Source organism: Candoia aspera, chromosome 6 (assembly GCF_035149785.1).
Source record: "Candoia aspera isolate rCanAsp1 chromosome 6, rCanAsp1.hap2, whole genome shotgun sequence".
Taxonomy (NCBI): Eukaryota; Metazoa; Chordata; class Lepidosauria; order Squamata; family Boidae; genus Candoia; species Candoia aspera.
Window position 1 is genome coordinate 17,632,257 of NC_086158.1, and position 14,346 is coordinate 17,646,602.

At 38.3% G+C, this 14,346-nt stretch overlaps 1 protein-coding gene across 1 annotated transcript in view; it reads left to right on the plus strand.

Moving 5' to 3' along the window:
• Positions 1–14,346, plus strand: part of ZBBX (zinc finger B-box domain containing) — a 56,882-nt gene that overhangs the window by 9,210 nt on the left and 33,326 nt on the right. The window contains exons 3-6 of the mRNA XM_063306484.1: positions 914–1,001; positions 6,691–6,739; positions 7,658–7,773; positions 10,655–10,750. Of these exons, the coding sequence (XP_063162554.1) occupies positions 914–1,001; positions 6,691–6,739; positions 7,658–7,773; positions 10,655–10,750 (349 nt within the window). The remainder of the gene's footprint in view (positions 1–913; positions 1,002–6,690; positions 6,740–7,657; positions 7,774–10,654; positions 10,751–14,346) is intronic.

The following is a 14,346-nucleotide window of genomic DNA, read 5'->3' on the forward strand; positions in this document are numbered from 1 at the left end:
ATGCTGAGTGGCCATACTGTGGCTTGTTTGGTTTTGACTACATGTGATTTATGTTTGTAAGCCATTGTTTACTGCTAGGGTTACATTGAAATGAGGCCATTATGCCTTGCTTAACAAGCTGTGGTTAAAACCATGGCTTAGTGCATTGCATGATATTTCCATCCTCCTAAATATAGACCTCTATATGTATTATGTAGCTAACCTTTTACTGTTATATAGACGTAGAAATAATATAATAATTCATGTAGCACTTTCAAGAAATTAAAAGTAGTTCTTTAGTATTATCTTATATATTAGAGATGCTGGAAAAGAGGCCAACAGAAAACGGACTTCCCTTAGATAAACCCATAATGTGTTCATAACAAGAGTGAGATTCAAACTAGGGACTTACGGCCCATACCTTTGTTTCAGGCACATGTGGACAAATTCACACACATTCTCTGTGAGTTGGAATGGAACAGTTTAAACAATGCCCTAAAATTCAGCTGTACCTCTCTCCCTCTGTCTGTTCATATTGCCCAGATGAATGATGCTAAAAAAAAATAAAAATAGGTATACAGTTAAGCTTTCTTGTTTGCTTTATTCACTGCCATTCAGTGGGTGGGCTGAGCATGACTGAAAGAAAAGTGTATGTATCAGAGACAAAGCTAACATCATTAAGTGGCCTTGGGGCAATCTCTTTTTCTCTGTTCAGCATTTCAGTGGGGAAGGTGTTTTGATACAGTGCTATCCACTGCAAACTGCAGCAACATACAAATGATGACACATATACAATGATGTCACTACACAAATGCCACCATTATGTCCAGATACCCTTTGTGTTAAGGGGAGGGGGGAAAGGCAAATTTTAAGTTGTCTGTTCTTCATATATGTATATGAATTCTCATAAAAAGATTTTTGGATCTCCCATTAGGCGAACAAATGGATATCGATGGAAATCAGGTCAGGCTGGTCTAGGCATACAAACGCCAATGTTACAAAACAAAGAAAATGTTGTAAAGGTAAGTGTTGTGATATTTAGATAAATTTTATTTAAATGTCTGCAGTGAAGAAAGCTTTTTATAGGGTAGCACTGTGGTCAAAACACTTGAAAGTGATTAATTAAAACTTTTCTCTGACTCTGATACTCCTGTTACAAAGTGGGCCAGGATGGCAGTTTTTTTGTCCATTTAGAGAGGCTTGTTTTGGATGCATATGGCATTCCAACTGTCCTCCAGCTATCTAGGGAAAAAGTATCACAAAATCTAAGCCACAGCAGCTTCCCATTTGAGTTCTTTTAGAAGTCCCACCCAGATAGGTACCATTGATTCCATTAATGTGTTTATTTTCATTTGGTCAGTAAATATATATTTGCCATAGTTCCCCAGGTTCTCTGAAAATACACATTCAGGCATGGATATTTGATTTTAAACAGGCAAAGTAACGAACAAAGGATATGTCCAGTTGTTCCACAATCTCATATTTCCCTTTAGTATTTCTTTTAGCACCTCATGCCCCCACAATAGCTGACATGTTTACAGATTTTTTAAATTGCTGTTTTAACTGTAAGTAATGATGTGCTTCACAATTTCTGAGTATCTTCCATTTCTTTTGTGTGAATCTTATCAGAGTGCTAGAAAGCGTTTGCCCCAGGCAATGCAGCTATTAACACCCAAACTGAGGATGATTAAGTTCAACCACTTCATCCTGCCAATACTTAAGGAAGTAACCTTAATGACTTTACAGCCAAAAGCAGGAAAAAAACAAATACCAGCACTCCCCCTTTTTTATGCTAAAGAGTGATCTGCAGACCAATTTGCTTTGTTAACTCTTTGTGTCTTGGTAGAGCAAGAGGCTTGGTTAACATATCAGCACCCATGTCTTTTGATTCACAATATTTTAACATTATTTCCCCTTTGGCTATTATGTCTTTGATATATTGATATCTCATGTCAATATGTTTTGTCCTATTCTTGCAGGCTTCAGATTTCGCCATTGCAATGCAAGCTTGATTATCCTCATAAACAGTTATAGGCTGGTTCACTTCCATGCCTATGTCTTTTAACAACTGTTTAAACCATATAACCTCATTACAGGTTTGTGCTAGAGAATAAAACTTCTGCAGTGGAAAGAGCAACAAGTGTTTGCTTTCTAGAATGCCAGCCTAAGCTTGACCCAGCAAATTGAATTAAAATCCCAGAAGTGGATTTCCTGTCACTGACATCTGCTCCCCAGTCAGAATCGGCAAAAGCCTGCAATTTCTCAGTTCCACAGGCATTTAGCTTCAGGCAATAATACTTTGTTCCTTGCAAATACCTCATTAACCTCTTCAATGCTGCTTTTCCAGTAGATGTAGGCTTCTCTACCTGTCTACTTAAAATGGCCATAGAATTTGAGATATCTGGGCGAGAGTGATTTGCAATGTACAGTATACTTCCAATTGCAGATCTATATTTCTCTGCCTCATTTAAATGAGTTTCTCCTATTCCTTTCTGAAAATCTGGTATCATAAAAGTAGAGACTGGTTCACAGTCTTGCATGTTAAAATCCTCTAGGAGCTTTTGAATTTTACTACGTTGACTTAACAGAAAGCTACCATCCTTCTCCCTGTGTATTTCCAAGCCTCGGTAATTGATTACTGTTGCAAGGCTTTTTAATGTGAAATGGCTTTTCATGCAGGCTTCAAAATCAAGCCTTTGTTTTTCTGTTAATGTGAACAGCAGCAAATCTTCAACATAAATGCACAGATACATACAGCCTTGTCTGTCTTTCTTCATATATACACATGGATCTGCTTTTCCTTTTTCAAAACCAAAATTCTGCAGTTTTTCATCTAATTTTTGGTTCTAGGATCTAGCAGCCTGTTTTAATCCATAGATTGATTTTTGCTGTTCACAGACCAGATTCTCCCCTTTTTCATAGCCAGGGGGTTGCTGCATGTATAATTTGTGATCTAAATCACCATAGAGAAATGCAGTTTGAATGTCATAGTGATGAACTGACATTCCTTTGAGTGCAGCAATTTTTAACAGCAATCTAATTGATTCACCTTTAGTAACTGGGGCAAAAGTCTTATCAAAGTCTAAATCCTTCCTTTGAGTGAACGCTTTTGCAACCAACCTTGCTTTATATTTTTGGATTTTTCCATCAGCATCCCTTTTCAGTTTGAAAAGCCATCTACAACCTAGACAGCGTTCCTTGGGAGGTAGATTTACCAGTTTCCATGTTTATTTTCTTTCAAGGATGCTAATTCATGTTGCATGGCAGAATGCCAATTTTGTGCAATCTCAGGTGGTAAAGCATTCACTTGTTCTAAGGACTCAGGTTCTGTGGATATGTGAAAAGCCTTTACTGTTTCAGCCTGAAAACATGATGGAGGAACGCCTTTATTACTCCTCTGAGACCTGTGAGGTAATACAGGGCTTAAGTTTTGACTCCTATCACTTTCTTGAGAAGCATCTGTCTCATCAGACAGATCTTCAGTTTGGTTTTCTGGCTTAATGTCCTCACTAGGCAAAAGATCACTATCAGCAAGTCCTTGCTGTTCTGTTGTTAGATCAACTGGAGAGCTAGAATTTAATCTCCCCCAGTTCTGTTCAGCAAAAGAAGCGCTTTTGCTAATTATCAATTTCTCTCCCACTATGAACCTGTAGCTCCTCTGGCTTTGTTCATATCCAACAAAGATGGCTTTCTTAGTTGTGGGGCCTCCTTTCCTCTCTGCTGATATGGAATATGAACCCAAGCAGTGCTACCAAACACTCTTAAGATGGTTTACCTTTGGTTTCACACCATAAAACAAATGGAATGGAGTGTCCTGAATGACAGTTATACAATCTGTTTTGTACATAACAGGCAGTGGACATCCCTTCTGCCCAAAATCTGAACAATAAATTCAAATCTTTAAGCATGCATTCCATTGCGTTTTGCAAAGTTCTGCCCTTTCTTTCAGCAACACCATTTTGCTGAGGGGTATAAGGGTTAGAAAGAATTTGTTCTATCCCCTTTTCATCTAGGAACCTTTTGAATTTGTGAGAAAGGTACTCTCCTCCTCTACCACACTGGAGTGCAGATACAGGCCTTGGGAATTTTCCATTTGCCCATGTCACAAAACCTTTAAATTTCTCAAATGCCTCATCTTTATGTTTTAAGATGTAGATAAATGTGTACCTTGAGAAATCATCAATTATGGTCATTGCATACCTTGCTTGTCCAAGACTTGGAGCAAAAGGACCAATAATATCAGAGTGTACAATTTCTAGAGGTCTAGTTGTAACTCTGTCACTATGCTTACTCACAGGAGCTTTTAGTGTTTTGCATTCTTTGCAAACTACACAGTCTAAGTATTTATCACAGGGTTTTATCTTTAAGTCAGCACACAGCTATGGCATTTGTGCTATGTACTTGAAATTAGCATGACCAAATCTATGCAACAAGTGTACACATTGGTCATGATATGGAGTGTTGCCAACTGCAGCCTTGCAGCTTGGCTTCCTTGCATTTTGCACAATGTACAAGGAGTCTTTTAACATACCAGTAGCACACAATTTCCCATTTTTACATATCACAACCATTTTTCTTAAACGTTATGACATACCCTGTTGCAGCCAATTGTGCCACAGATAAAAGATTTGATTGTAAATTTGGCACATACAACACACCTTTCACAGCTTCTCCCAAGCAGGATAAATACGTGTCACCTTGTCCCACAATTTTGGTCACAGACCCATCAGCCAAAGATACACTTTGTCTTTCAGTTTTAGACAGTGAAACAAAAGGGCTTTTACAATTACATAAATGACAATTGGCCCCAGAATCTAACACCCATACATCAGAATTGCCCTTCTCAGCAACCTGTGCAATTTGGGTTGTCTGAAGAGCCTTCTTCTGTATTGCCCTTGTGTCCTCCTTCTCTGTCTTTCTACGCTTGGGTCTCAAGGCACAGTCTTTCTGCAAATGTCCAGCTGAACCACAGTTGAAACATCGCTGGCTGGCTAGTGCTTTTGCCTCAGCTTCTTTTCCCTTTGCTTTCTGGTGCTGCAGCTTTCCAGAAGAGATGGGGGGGGGATCTTTCCTCTCTCTTCTCCCATTCAGTGAGTAAGTGCTGTGTAACATACGATGGGGTGAGGTCTGCTTCAGGCATAGCCTCCAGGGTACAAATCAGTGTGTCCCACATTTCATTCAATGGGGACAGGAGGATATAGGATTTTGTGAGAGGTGTAAATTCCGTTCCTCTCTCCTGCAACTCAACAAACAGCTGCTGAAACTAATGCAGGTGCTCAGGAAGGCTATCTCCCTCTGCTAGGTAGGCTTTGTACAGCTTTTTCATCAGAGTAACTTTACTCCCTGCTGTTGCCTTTACATACAAATCTCTCAAAGCATCCCAAAGTTGCTTTGTGGACTGCATACCTCGCACGTACACTGGCTGATTGTCCTCAACTTCCAGGATAATGGTGGCTCTAGCCCACTCATCCTGTCTCAGCCATTCAGCACTGGGATTTTGGGGGGGTTGCTCACCAATTGGTAGCCAAAGATTCTCTCTGCGAAGATACATCTCCATTTTCAGGGCCCATTTCAAGTAGTTGGTCTCTGATAGGTGCTCCAGAGGTATCTCTGAGGGCTGGGAGGTAGCCATGGCTTCTTCCTTCTTTTGCAAGTCACCTCAGCTGGCTTCTTTGTCCTGTAGACTGGCAGTGGCTGGAAAATCTCCAGGTGACTCCAAATAAAAATCTTCACAGGTCTTTGCTACCTGCCTTTAAAATGTGCATGAGGTGTGGAGCTGATATTTCTGCTCTCTCTGGACTGGGCCCATAACCTGTCAGAGCGCTAGAAAGTTTTTGGCCCAGAGAGATCAGAAAAATCACACACCAGGCATTTCTATAAAAATAAATGTATTTAGAGAAAGCACAAAAACATTTTCAAGCTTGTGCATTCACACACGCTCAGAGAGGACTGGGAAGAGAGGCTCTGCTGGAGGGCCACAAAAGCGAAACTAAAGTCCAGGCAAGCTGCCCTCCCCAGTCAATGCAGCTATTGATACCCAAACTGAGGACATTTAAGTTCGACCTCTTCACCCTGCCAATACATAAGGAAGTACTCAATTACCATGGTAACCTTAGTGACTTTACAGCCAAAAGCAGGAAAAAAACAAATACCAACAAATCTGATCATTTGGTCATCTTTGAGCATTTCCTAAAGGAACCTTGTTTTCTTGAAAAGCTTCCTTGATACTTTTTGTTATTCTTGGTGACTTACAGCTTTTTCTCATCTGTGGAATTATGTTCTAGCTCAGTAGTTCTTAAATTTTGACATCTACAGAGCAAACATTTTTTTTAAAAAAATGAGTCCTTATGACTGTCATTTTAAAAAAGGTGAAAAATAAGATGGCTATGAAATAAAACTTGTTTTAATTAATTCATTGTATTAATTTAATATGCCTGCTTTCAATTCCTGAAACCAAACTTTTCTTGGGAGCACATTCCCCCTGAGGATGGCAGCCACAAGGTCCTGGGAGAAGGTGCAGCTGGTTTAAGAAGTTGCAGACAAGAGCTATGTGAGCATTCTCACATGATCTAAAACAACCTTTTTGCCTTCAAATTTGAAGCATGGCACAGCCCTATGAGGGACAGTGTTAGGAAACAAAGGGGAAGTTGTGGAACAATTGGGGAAATCACAGTTTAATTGAATTTTCCTTCTTTCCTTTTTTAAAATCAGGTTCCTTCAGGCAAAGTAAAACTGAGGCTACTTAAAGAACATATTCAAGGTAACAATGTATTAGCAATGTTTAGATTTGATAAGAATGTAGTAATTCAAATATGGTTGCAAGTGTGGCTATTTCTTCAGCCTTTTGGGGAATGTTACAGAAGCTGCCTTAAGTAGGTTAAAAGAGTTAACATGGGACATTGTCTTACCAGATTAATTTTTCTTCTTTTTGAAAATCAGTCACCCAACAAAACCAATCTACCACAGTGGTTTCCAATCTGTATGCCAAGAACCATTGGTAATCCATGAGAACAGTGCAGGTTATCCATGTTGTAGGCCCCCAAATAACAACAACAACAACAAATGTTGTTTTGGTGTCCTTATTCAAAATGTCAGGAGATTTCAGGTGAGAACTTCTTGTTCAAATTTGTAATTTAACAAGGTTCTAGCAATTTAATTACATATTAAATTTTGGGGATGTGTAATGTAATATTATCTAATGTTGGAGTTCCACCATTCTGGGGGAGCAGTCATGTGCCATAGTTCCAGCATATTGCCAACCTTGGCTTATGTTGTGATCCACAGATGCTTTCAGTGACAGTGTAATGAACTACAGAAAGGAAAACTTGGGACCCGTTGGTCTGACAAATCATGTATGCCTTGAGAAATAATCCGAAAAATATATCTTATAAAATAAGGTTGCCAAGATATTTTTAGAAGTTTAACTTGATTCAATGGTTTGTTTATTTATTATGGTGACAGGTATGCTATTTAATTCTAAATAACTCTGAGCAGCTTATATATATACAAAAAAAAAGCATGAAGAACAAAATCATGATAATGAAAACAAAAACAGCTACTGCACTACCAGGAGTAAATAAGTCAGTCTTCTTTGCCTCCAGATTTACTTATCAGCGTCATGCGTTTGTCCACGCTTCTTGCTTACTTGCCTTTTAAAAAAAACAACTACATTTTGCAGCTCCCATCCCAGCTAAGCAGCCACTTGTACGTAAAACAGCAAATGATGCAGCCCCTGAAAAGCCTAAAGTGAAAGGCAAGGCCTGTGGTCAATGTGAGGTGAAGACTGCATTGCTAGTAAGTAGGTGGGAATGCTATTTGGATGCTGACTCTGGACAGAAAATATAAAGATGTAAAGATATGAATAAAACTCAAACGTGTGTCAGAAGTATCAGGCCCGTATGTTTATTTTGTATTTGATAAAATCCTACTATTATTGCTCTTATTATTGTCTCTTGTAATGGCTTACATTAAAAAAAAACCAACCTTATAAACTAAAAATACTCCTTGCTAATATGCTTTTGAAATTAATGTAAGCTTTTCCATCCTGAAAAAACTTTTGACCTCTGAAAGGAGTATTACTTTCAGGACCTCTGACCTAATATACTAAATTTCCTTAAACTACTTTGGATGAACCTCCTCCAGCCTATTCTTTAGCTATATATGGAACTGCAGTGTCCCAGAATGGCATGGATTAGAATGCCTAAACTTGAGTAACTTGGTGGATAACTATCAGCAACTGATACATTAGGCCAAAATATTACAAATGGAACTGCTGCTGAAATTATTGTGCACTGCCTCCTCTTGTTCATGAAAATGGCCTATGAAATGCATAAAAAATCAAACCTGTTTCACACTGTTTTTGGGAGTTTTTTTCATCAGAAAAACTACATTATTTTCTCCAAAACAAATATAAAATGTTTCTTAGGTTAAAATTTCAGACATCAATGCCATGGAGTAATTACTCCCTTTTGAGAAGTTCTTAGGCAATAAACTAGAATGCAATGATTTTTAGAATTTTAGGTAGAATTTTAAGGGGAATATCTCTATAATTCCTTTCTCCTCTGGCTTCACAATCCATACTCTGTTAGCTTCTGTATGCTACATGAATTTACTATGCCACTGGAGGGCTCAATTGTCACGCAGGCTGTAAATTTTGTTCGTTTATTATTAAATTTTAAGGCTGCCCAACTCAAAAAAGATTCTGGGTGGCTTGCAACTGAAAAAAGAATACATAATATAAAAAGAGAAAGATGAGTGTCTAGCAAAAAACATATAATATAAGCCCCCCCCCCAAATAGCTCAGGGGCTTCACAAATACTCTTAATACCAGGCCTCTTACTGATACTTCTTTGGGGCTGTATTCTTATTTAGTGTAGGGAGCTGTAAGTACAACCAGGTAAACAGCAAAGCACTTTAGAATCACAAAGGTATGTATTGAAGATAGAACATTTCAACATTTAGCTTGATCCATCCTACTGTGTAAATTATTTCTGTGATGTAAACTGTTATTGGAACAGTTTTTTTTTTAATGTGAACTAGTAACTGATATACATACATACATTTATATATACATTTAGACATACACATATATGTATATGCACATTCATTCATTTTAGGCTGAAGTGTAACAGTTTTAATTAGAGCTGAATTGGAACAGAGAAACAAAAAAATTAATCGTTTGACTCTGTTTCAATCCCACTTTTTTCTCAAGATTTTCAAGACAGCTGACAGAACCCAAACAGCAGCAATAAGCACACAGTAAAAGAAATAATAGACTAGAGTGTGCTTTGAATTCCACAGACCTCAAGTCTAGTTGCATATTGGTCCACTTTGGAAACATTTAGGAATTGTCTTTGAACCTGAACTTTCCTAAAACTAAATTAGTGATGATGTTAACAAAAATTGAAATGTTTACATCCCTCCACAGCTTTCCTTTTGGAAATGTTAATATGGGGGGGGGGGGAGAGAAGATAAAGTTTTGTGGTTGGCTCCACCTTATAATAATATAAATGGTTTTATCTGAGCTTTCCATTCAAGTTTGTTGGTTTGTTTTGTGGGAAGGATGTGGCCACAGAACTGTGCTTTCGGGAATATGAGTATAATACAGTGTAAGTGGAGTCAGTGAATGTTTCTTAGCTTGGGTCACCTGTATTTCATTTCATAACAAAGGACCCCACAAACTTGGAAGGATGAATACACTTTTTTTCTGGAAACCCAAAGGGTGCTTTTTAAAATAAATAAATAAATAAACTGTAATGTAATAAATTTATCTCAGTCACTCTCTGAGTGAGATGGGTGGTGACTAAATTTGAAGAATAAATAAATCTAAAATCTAGAAGACCTCTCGGGCAGTGAGATTTTCCTGCAAATTTCATATAATTCTGGTAGGAAATAAACTATAAAAAGTTCTCTAATGTCTAGCATTTATCTGGAATTTGGCACCCTTGCAGAGGCACACTACACTTGCAAATTTCATTTCGATCTCCTGCTCCTCAGAGCTTTTGGCTAGCTACTGTGAGAAACAAAAAAGCTAGATAAAGATGGACTGTGGCCTGATCCAGCAGGGCTGTTCTTATTTTCTTTTGTTAACAGAAAAAGAAAACTGGAACTGATCGTTAATTTACACTGAGAGGAAGTAGGCAAAACAAAGACCTGGCTTTCCAAAAGTGGTATTTGGGTACAGACCCCAGCAAAAAGGGAGAGTATCCAAATTATTCTGTGGTATTTCAGTCAGGCCTTTTTTTTCTTTTTTTCTTTTTTTGAAATACAGAATGGGTTCTGAATTAAAACTTGGGACTTTATCTCAGTTGAGTTTAAGCAACCGAAATATTGTTCCTTCATCCATTTATAACTTGGTTGGGTTTTGCCATAAGTATCTTCCACAAACATAAGACAGTGCTGATGAATCTTTCATGAAATACCTAGCTAAAGTGAGATGAATTTTTAATTAGTATGATAATATAATGAAATGTCTGTTGTAAACTGGAAACTTGCTTGTGTTATTTTCTTCCTTTTAAGTTGCTGAGTTTTTAACTTGGAAGTAAAATGAGAATCCATATACTCAAGTTGCCCCAGATCCTTAAACTCAGTTGAGTCTACTTCTAAGCAGGAATATAAAAGATTGGATTACTAGTTTGCTTTTACATCTTCATTTCCTCCCCCCCCACCCCCCAAGGTATGTTTAGAATGTGGAGAAGACTATTGTCCTAGTTGCTTTGCCAAAATACACCAGAAGGGGGCACTGAAACTCCACAGAACAACTTCTTTGCAGGTATATTTCTTTCCAAAGCCTTGTTTATTATTGCAAATTCTTTTCTTCTAAGAGGGCATATTACCATTAAATACACGCACAAACAACCACCAAGACAAATTTAGGAGCACCTTTAACTGTGATATGAAAAATTCCTTTTGGCAGGTTGAGATCTTATTCTCCATTTATTCTTATCAAATGTAGAAACAGCCCTAAATCAGTAGAAAACCCAGAATACATACTTGAAACTCTGTGTGGAGACTTGTGTTTAAAGTCCATAACTCTGTTACGTTAATGCAAATAATTATCATTACCTGCAGATAGCTTGTAATGGCTATGACTTTTTTGCAGGATGAGTGCATTTATTCAGTAGTTTGGTCACATGAGCAATTTTGCCACAGTCACTCACATGTGTAAGCTTTCCTGACTGAAAGCAGTAGAATACTGTCTCATTATGAATATTCTCTTTGCCTCTTAAAACAGCCTGCATTGTGTGTGTGAGTGTGTGGGTAGGTTTTATTTATTTATATACATATACATATGCATATGCAGAACACGTGCTTTTGGCTTTTATAAGCAGAAGACATGTTATGGAAAATTGTATCTGAGTTGAACGACTTAACATTATACAGAATGTAATGTAAAGTGAGTGGAGATAAATTTTGTGAATTAATCAAAACTAGTCACCTAGAAGTGGTCCCCCCTCACAAGTCCTGCTGTGCTGCATCATCATGGCAGCAGGGGGCAGGGGTGTTCCTGGGAGGTATGAGCAAAGAACATCGGGAGAGTATGCCAGGAGTATAGATTCCCAGCAGGGTCACCCAAGGTGCGAAGATCATCCCAACTGCCCAGCTAAAGCAAGCAGGCACTATACTGGGCAGCAGTGATATAGGAAGATGCTGGAGGCAGATGATCACTTTAGTGACAGTGGCAAAGGGATCAATTCATACTGTGTGGGAGAAGGCAATGATAAACCACTCCTATATTTTTATCAAGAAAACCACATAAGTAGAAAATATAAAATGATTGATGGTATAGTGCCGGATGATGGGCCCCTCAGGTTGGATGGCCCTCAGCATACTACTGAGAAAGAGCTGAGGATCTTTGGGAGTACTAATGGTATTTATGACATGGCTAGATTAAAGACTTTGGGATGTCTAGTTGCTGATGTTGCCATACAGGAAAAGAAAATCCTAAGCTGCAAAGATAAAATTATAGTAGGAACATGAAATGCAAGACTCATGAACACAGGAAAGCTCAACATAATGAAAGATGAAATGAAACAACTACAAATTGACATCTTAGGCATCAACAAATTGAGATGGACGGATTGGACACTTTCAGTCAGAAGATCACTTTATTACTCAGGTTATGAAAAACCAAGAAGGAACAGCATTTCTTTTAAAATTCGGAAGTTTATAGCAATGGTAAGAACAGACTATGGAACAACGGACTGGTTTAAGATTGGGAAAGGAGTACAGCAGGGTTTTATACTCTCACCCTACCTATTCAACTTGTACGCAGACTACATCATGCAACATGCTGGGCTTGAGGAATCCAAGGCTGGAATTAAAATCGCTGGAGGAAACATTAACAATCTCAGATATGCAGATGATACCATTTTGATGGCTGAAAGCGAAGAGGAACTGAGGAGCCTTATGATGAAGGTGAAAGAAGAAAGTGCAAAAGCTGGCTTGCAACTAAACCTCAAAAAAACCAAGATTATGGCAACCAGCTTGATTGATAACTGGCAAATAGAGGGAGAAAACGTAGAGGCAGTGAAAGACTTCGTATTTCTAGGTGCGAAGATTACTGCAGTTGCTGACTGCAGTCAGGAAATCAGAAGACGCTTAATCCTTGGGAGAAGAGCAGTGACAAATCTCAATAAAATAGTTAAGAGCAGAGTCATCACACTGACAACAAAGGTCCGCATAGTTAAAGCAATGGTTTTCCCCGTAGTAACATATGGCTGCGAGAGCTGGACCATAAGGAAGGCTGAGCGAAGGAAGATCGACACTTTTGAACTGTGGTGTTGGAGGAAAATTGTGAGAGTCCCTTGGACTGCAAGAAGATCAAACCAGTCCATCCTCCAGGAAATAAAGCCGACTGCTCACTTGAGGGAATGATATTAAAGGCAAAACTGAAATACTTTGACCACATAATGAGAAGACAGGACACCCTGGAGAAGATGCTGATGCTAGGGAGAGTGGAAGGCAAAAGGAAGAGGGGCCAACCAAGGGCAAGATGGATAGATATATTCTAGAGGTGACAGACTTGTCCCTGGGGGAGCTGGGGTGTTGACGACCAGCAGGAAGCTCTGGCATGGGCTGGTCCATGAAGTCACGAAGAGTCGGAAGCGACTGAACGAATAAACAAAGATTATAGCAACAACAGTACTTGGATACAATGCAATCAGTGACTCAGTAATATCAGGTAGACTTTGTGGACAGCCTATTAATATGATCATTCAAGTTTATGCTCCAACCACCAGTACAAAAGAAGAGGAGTTTTATGATCAACTTCAATTTGAAATTGACAGAATATGCAAGCAAGATGTGCTGCTTGTGACTGAAGATTGGAATGCCAAATTTGGGAACATTAAAGAGGAAAATGTATTTGGATGGCTTAGGAAACCAAAACAAAGCAGGAGACCGACTTGTCAATTTCTGTCACTCCAATGATTTTATAGCTAACACTGTCTTCAAACAACCAAAATGATGCCTTTATACATGGCATCACCACGTGGAGTATATAGAAATAAAGCTGGCTGAATGCCTAAGGCAAGACTAGAACTCATAGTCTCCTGGTTTCTAGCCTGATGCCTTAACCACAACACCAAACTGGCTCTCCATACTAGATGGACTATTGATCTATTGATCTGACTGAGAGCAAATATTTTATGTCTATACTGTATTAATTATGACGTGAAAATAAGACAACAAACATTACTTAATGCTGCCATGGGAACGTGGTTAGTTATTTTTCATGCTTAAGGAGGCAATTACAATGAATTGCTCAGTAAAATGTGCACGTTCTACTACAGTTTTTGAGGGTTGGCACTGGCAGAGTGCGTACCTAGTTTACCTTAAGTACAAACTCTATCTCACCTTTAGGCTAAGATGAGAATTTGTTATCATCTGAACAGTTGTTAATATTATATAAAATTGGATGATCAGAGAAGACATTTGAAATAAACTGGGCCTGTCTTAATTGACCTACAACTGATCAAATATGGAGGGTTATTTTGGAGATATAATAGTGGCCAATACTACAAAATTCCACGAAGTTTAAACACAATGAATTGCCATACTTCCAATGAAGATACTTTGGAAGCTAGAACTGTATGAAGAGGGGGTTGGCTTTTTGTAGGAAAGAATTAACATTTATGGATAAAACAAGGAAAGGATGAAATAGATGAAGCTATAGTTGTGTGGTTAGGACAAGCAATTAGAGTGACTTCATTCATATGTCATGCAAAGCCATGACAGGTAGGTTTGTAAAAGACACTAACTAAAAATCAAGCCACATTATGGCTTAATGTTATGTCTCAAATTAGCTGTGTCTTTCATAATGAAAGAAATACATGTCAGAATAAAAGTAATATTTTTGGAACTGCT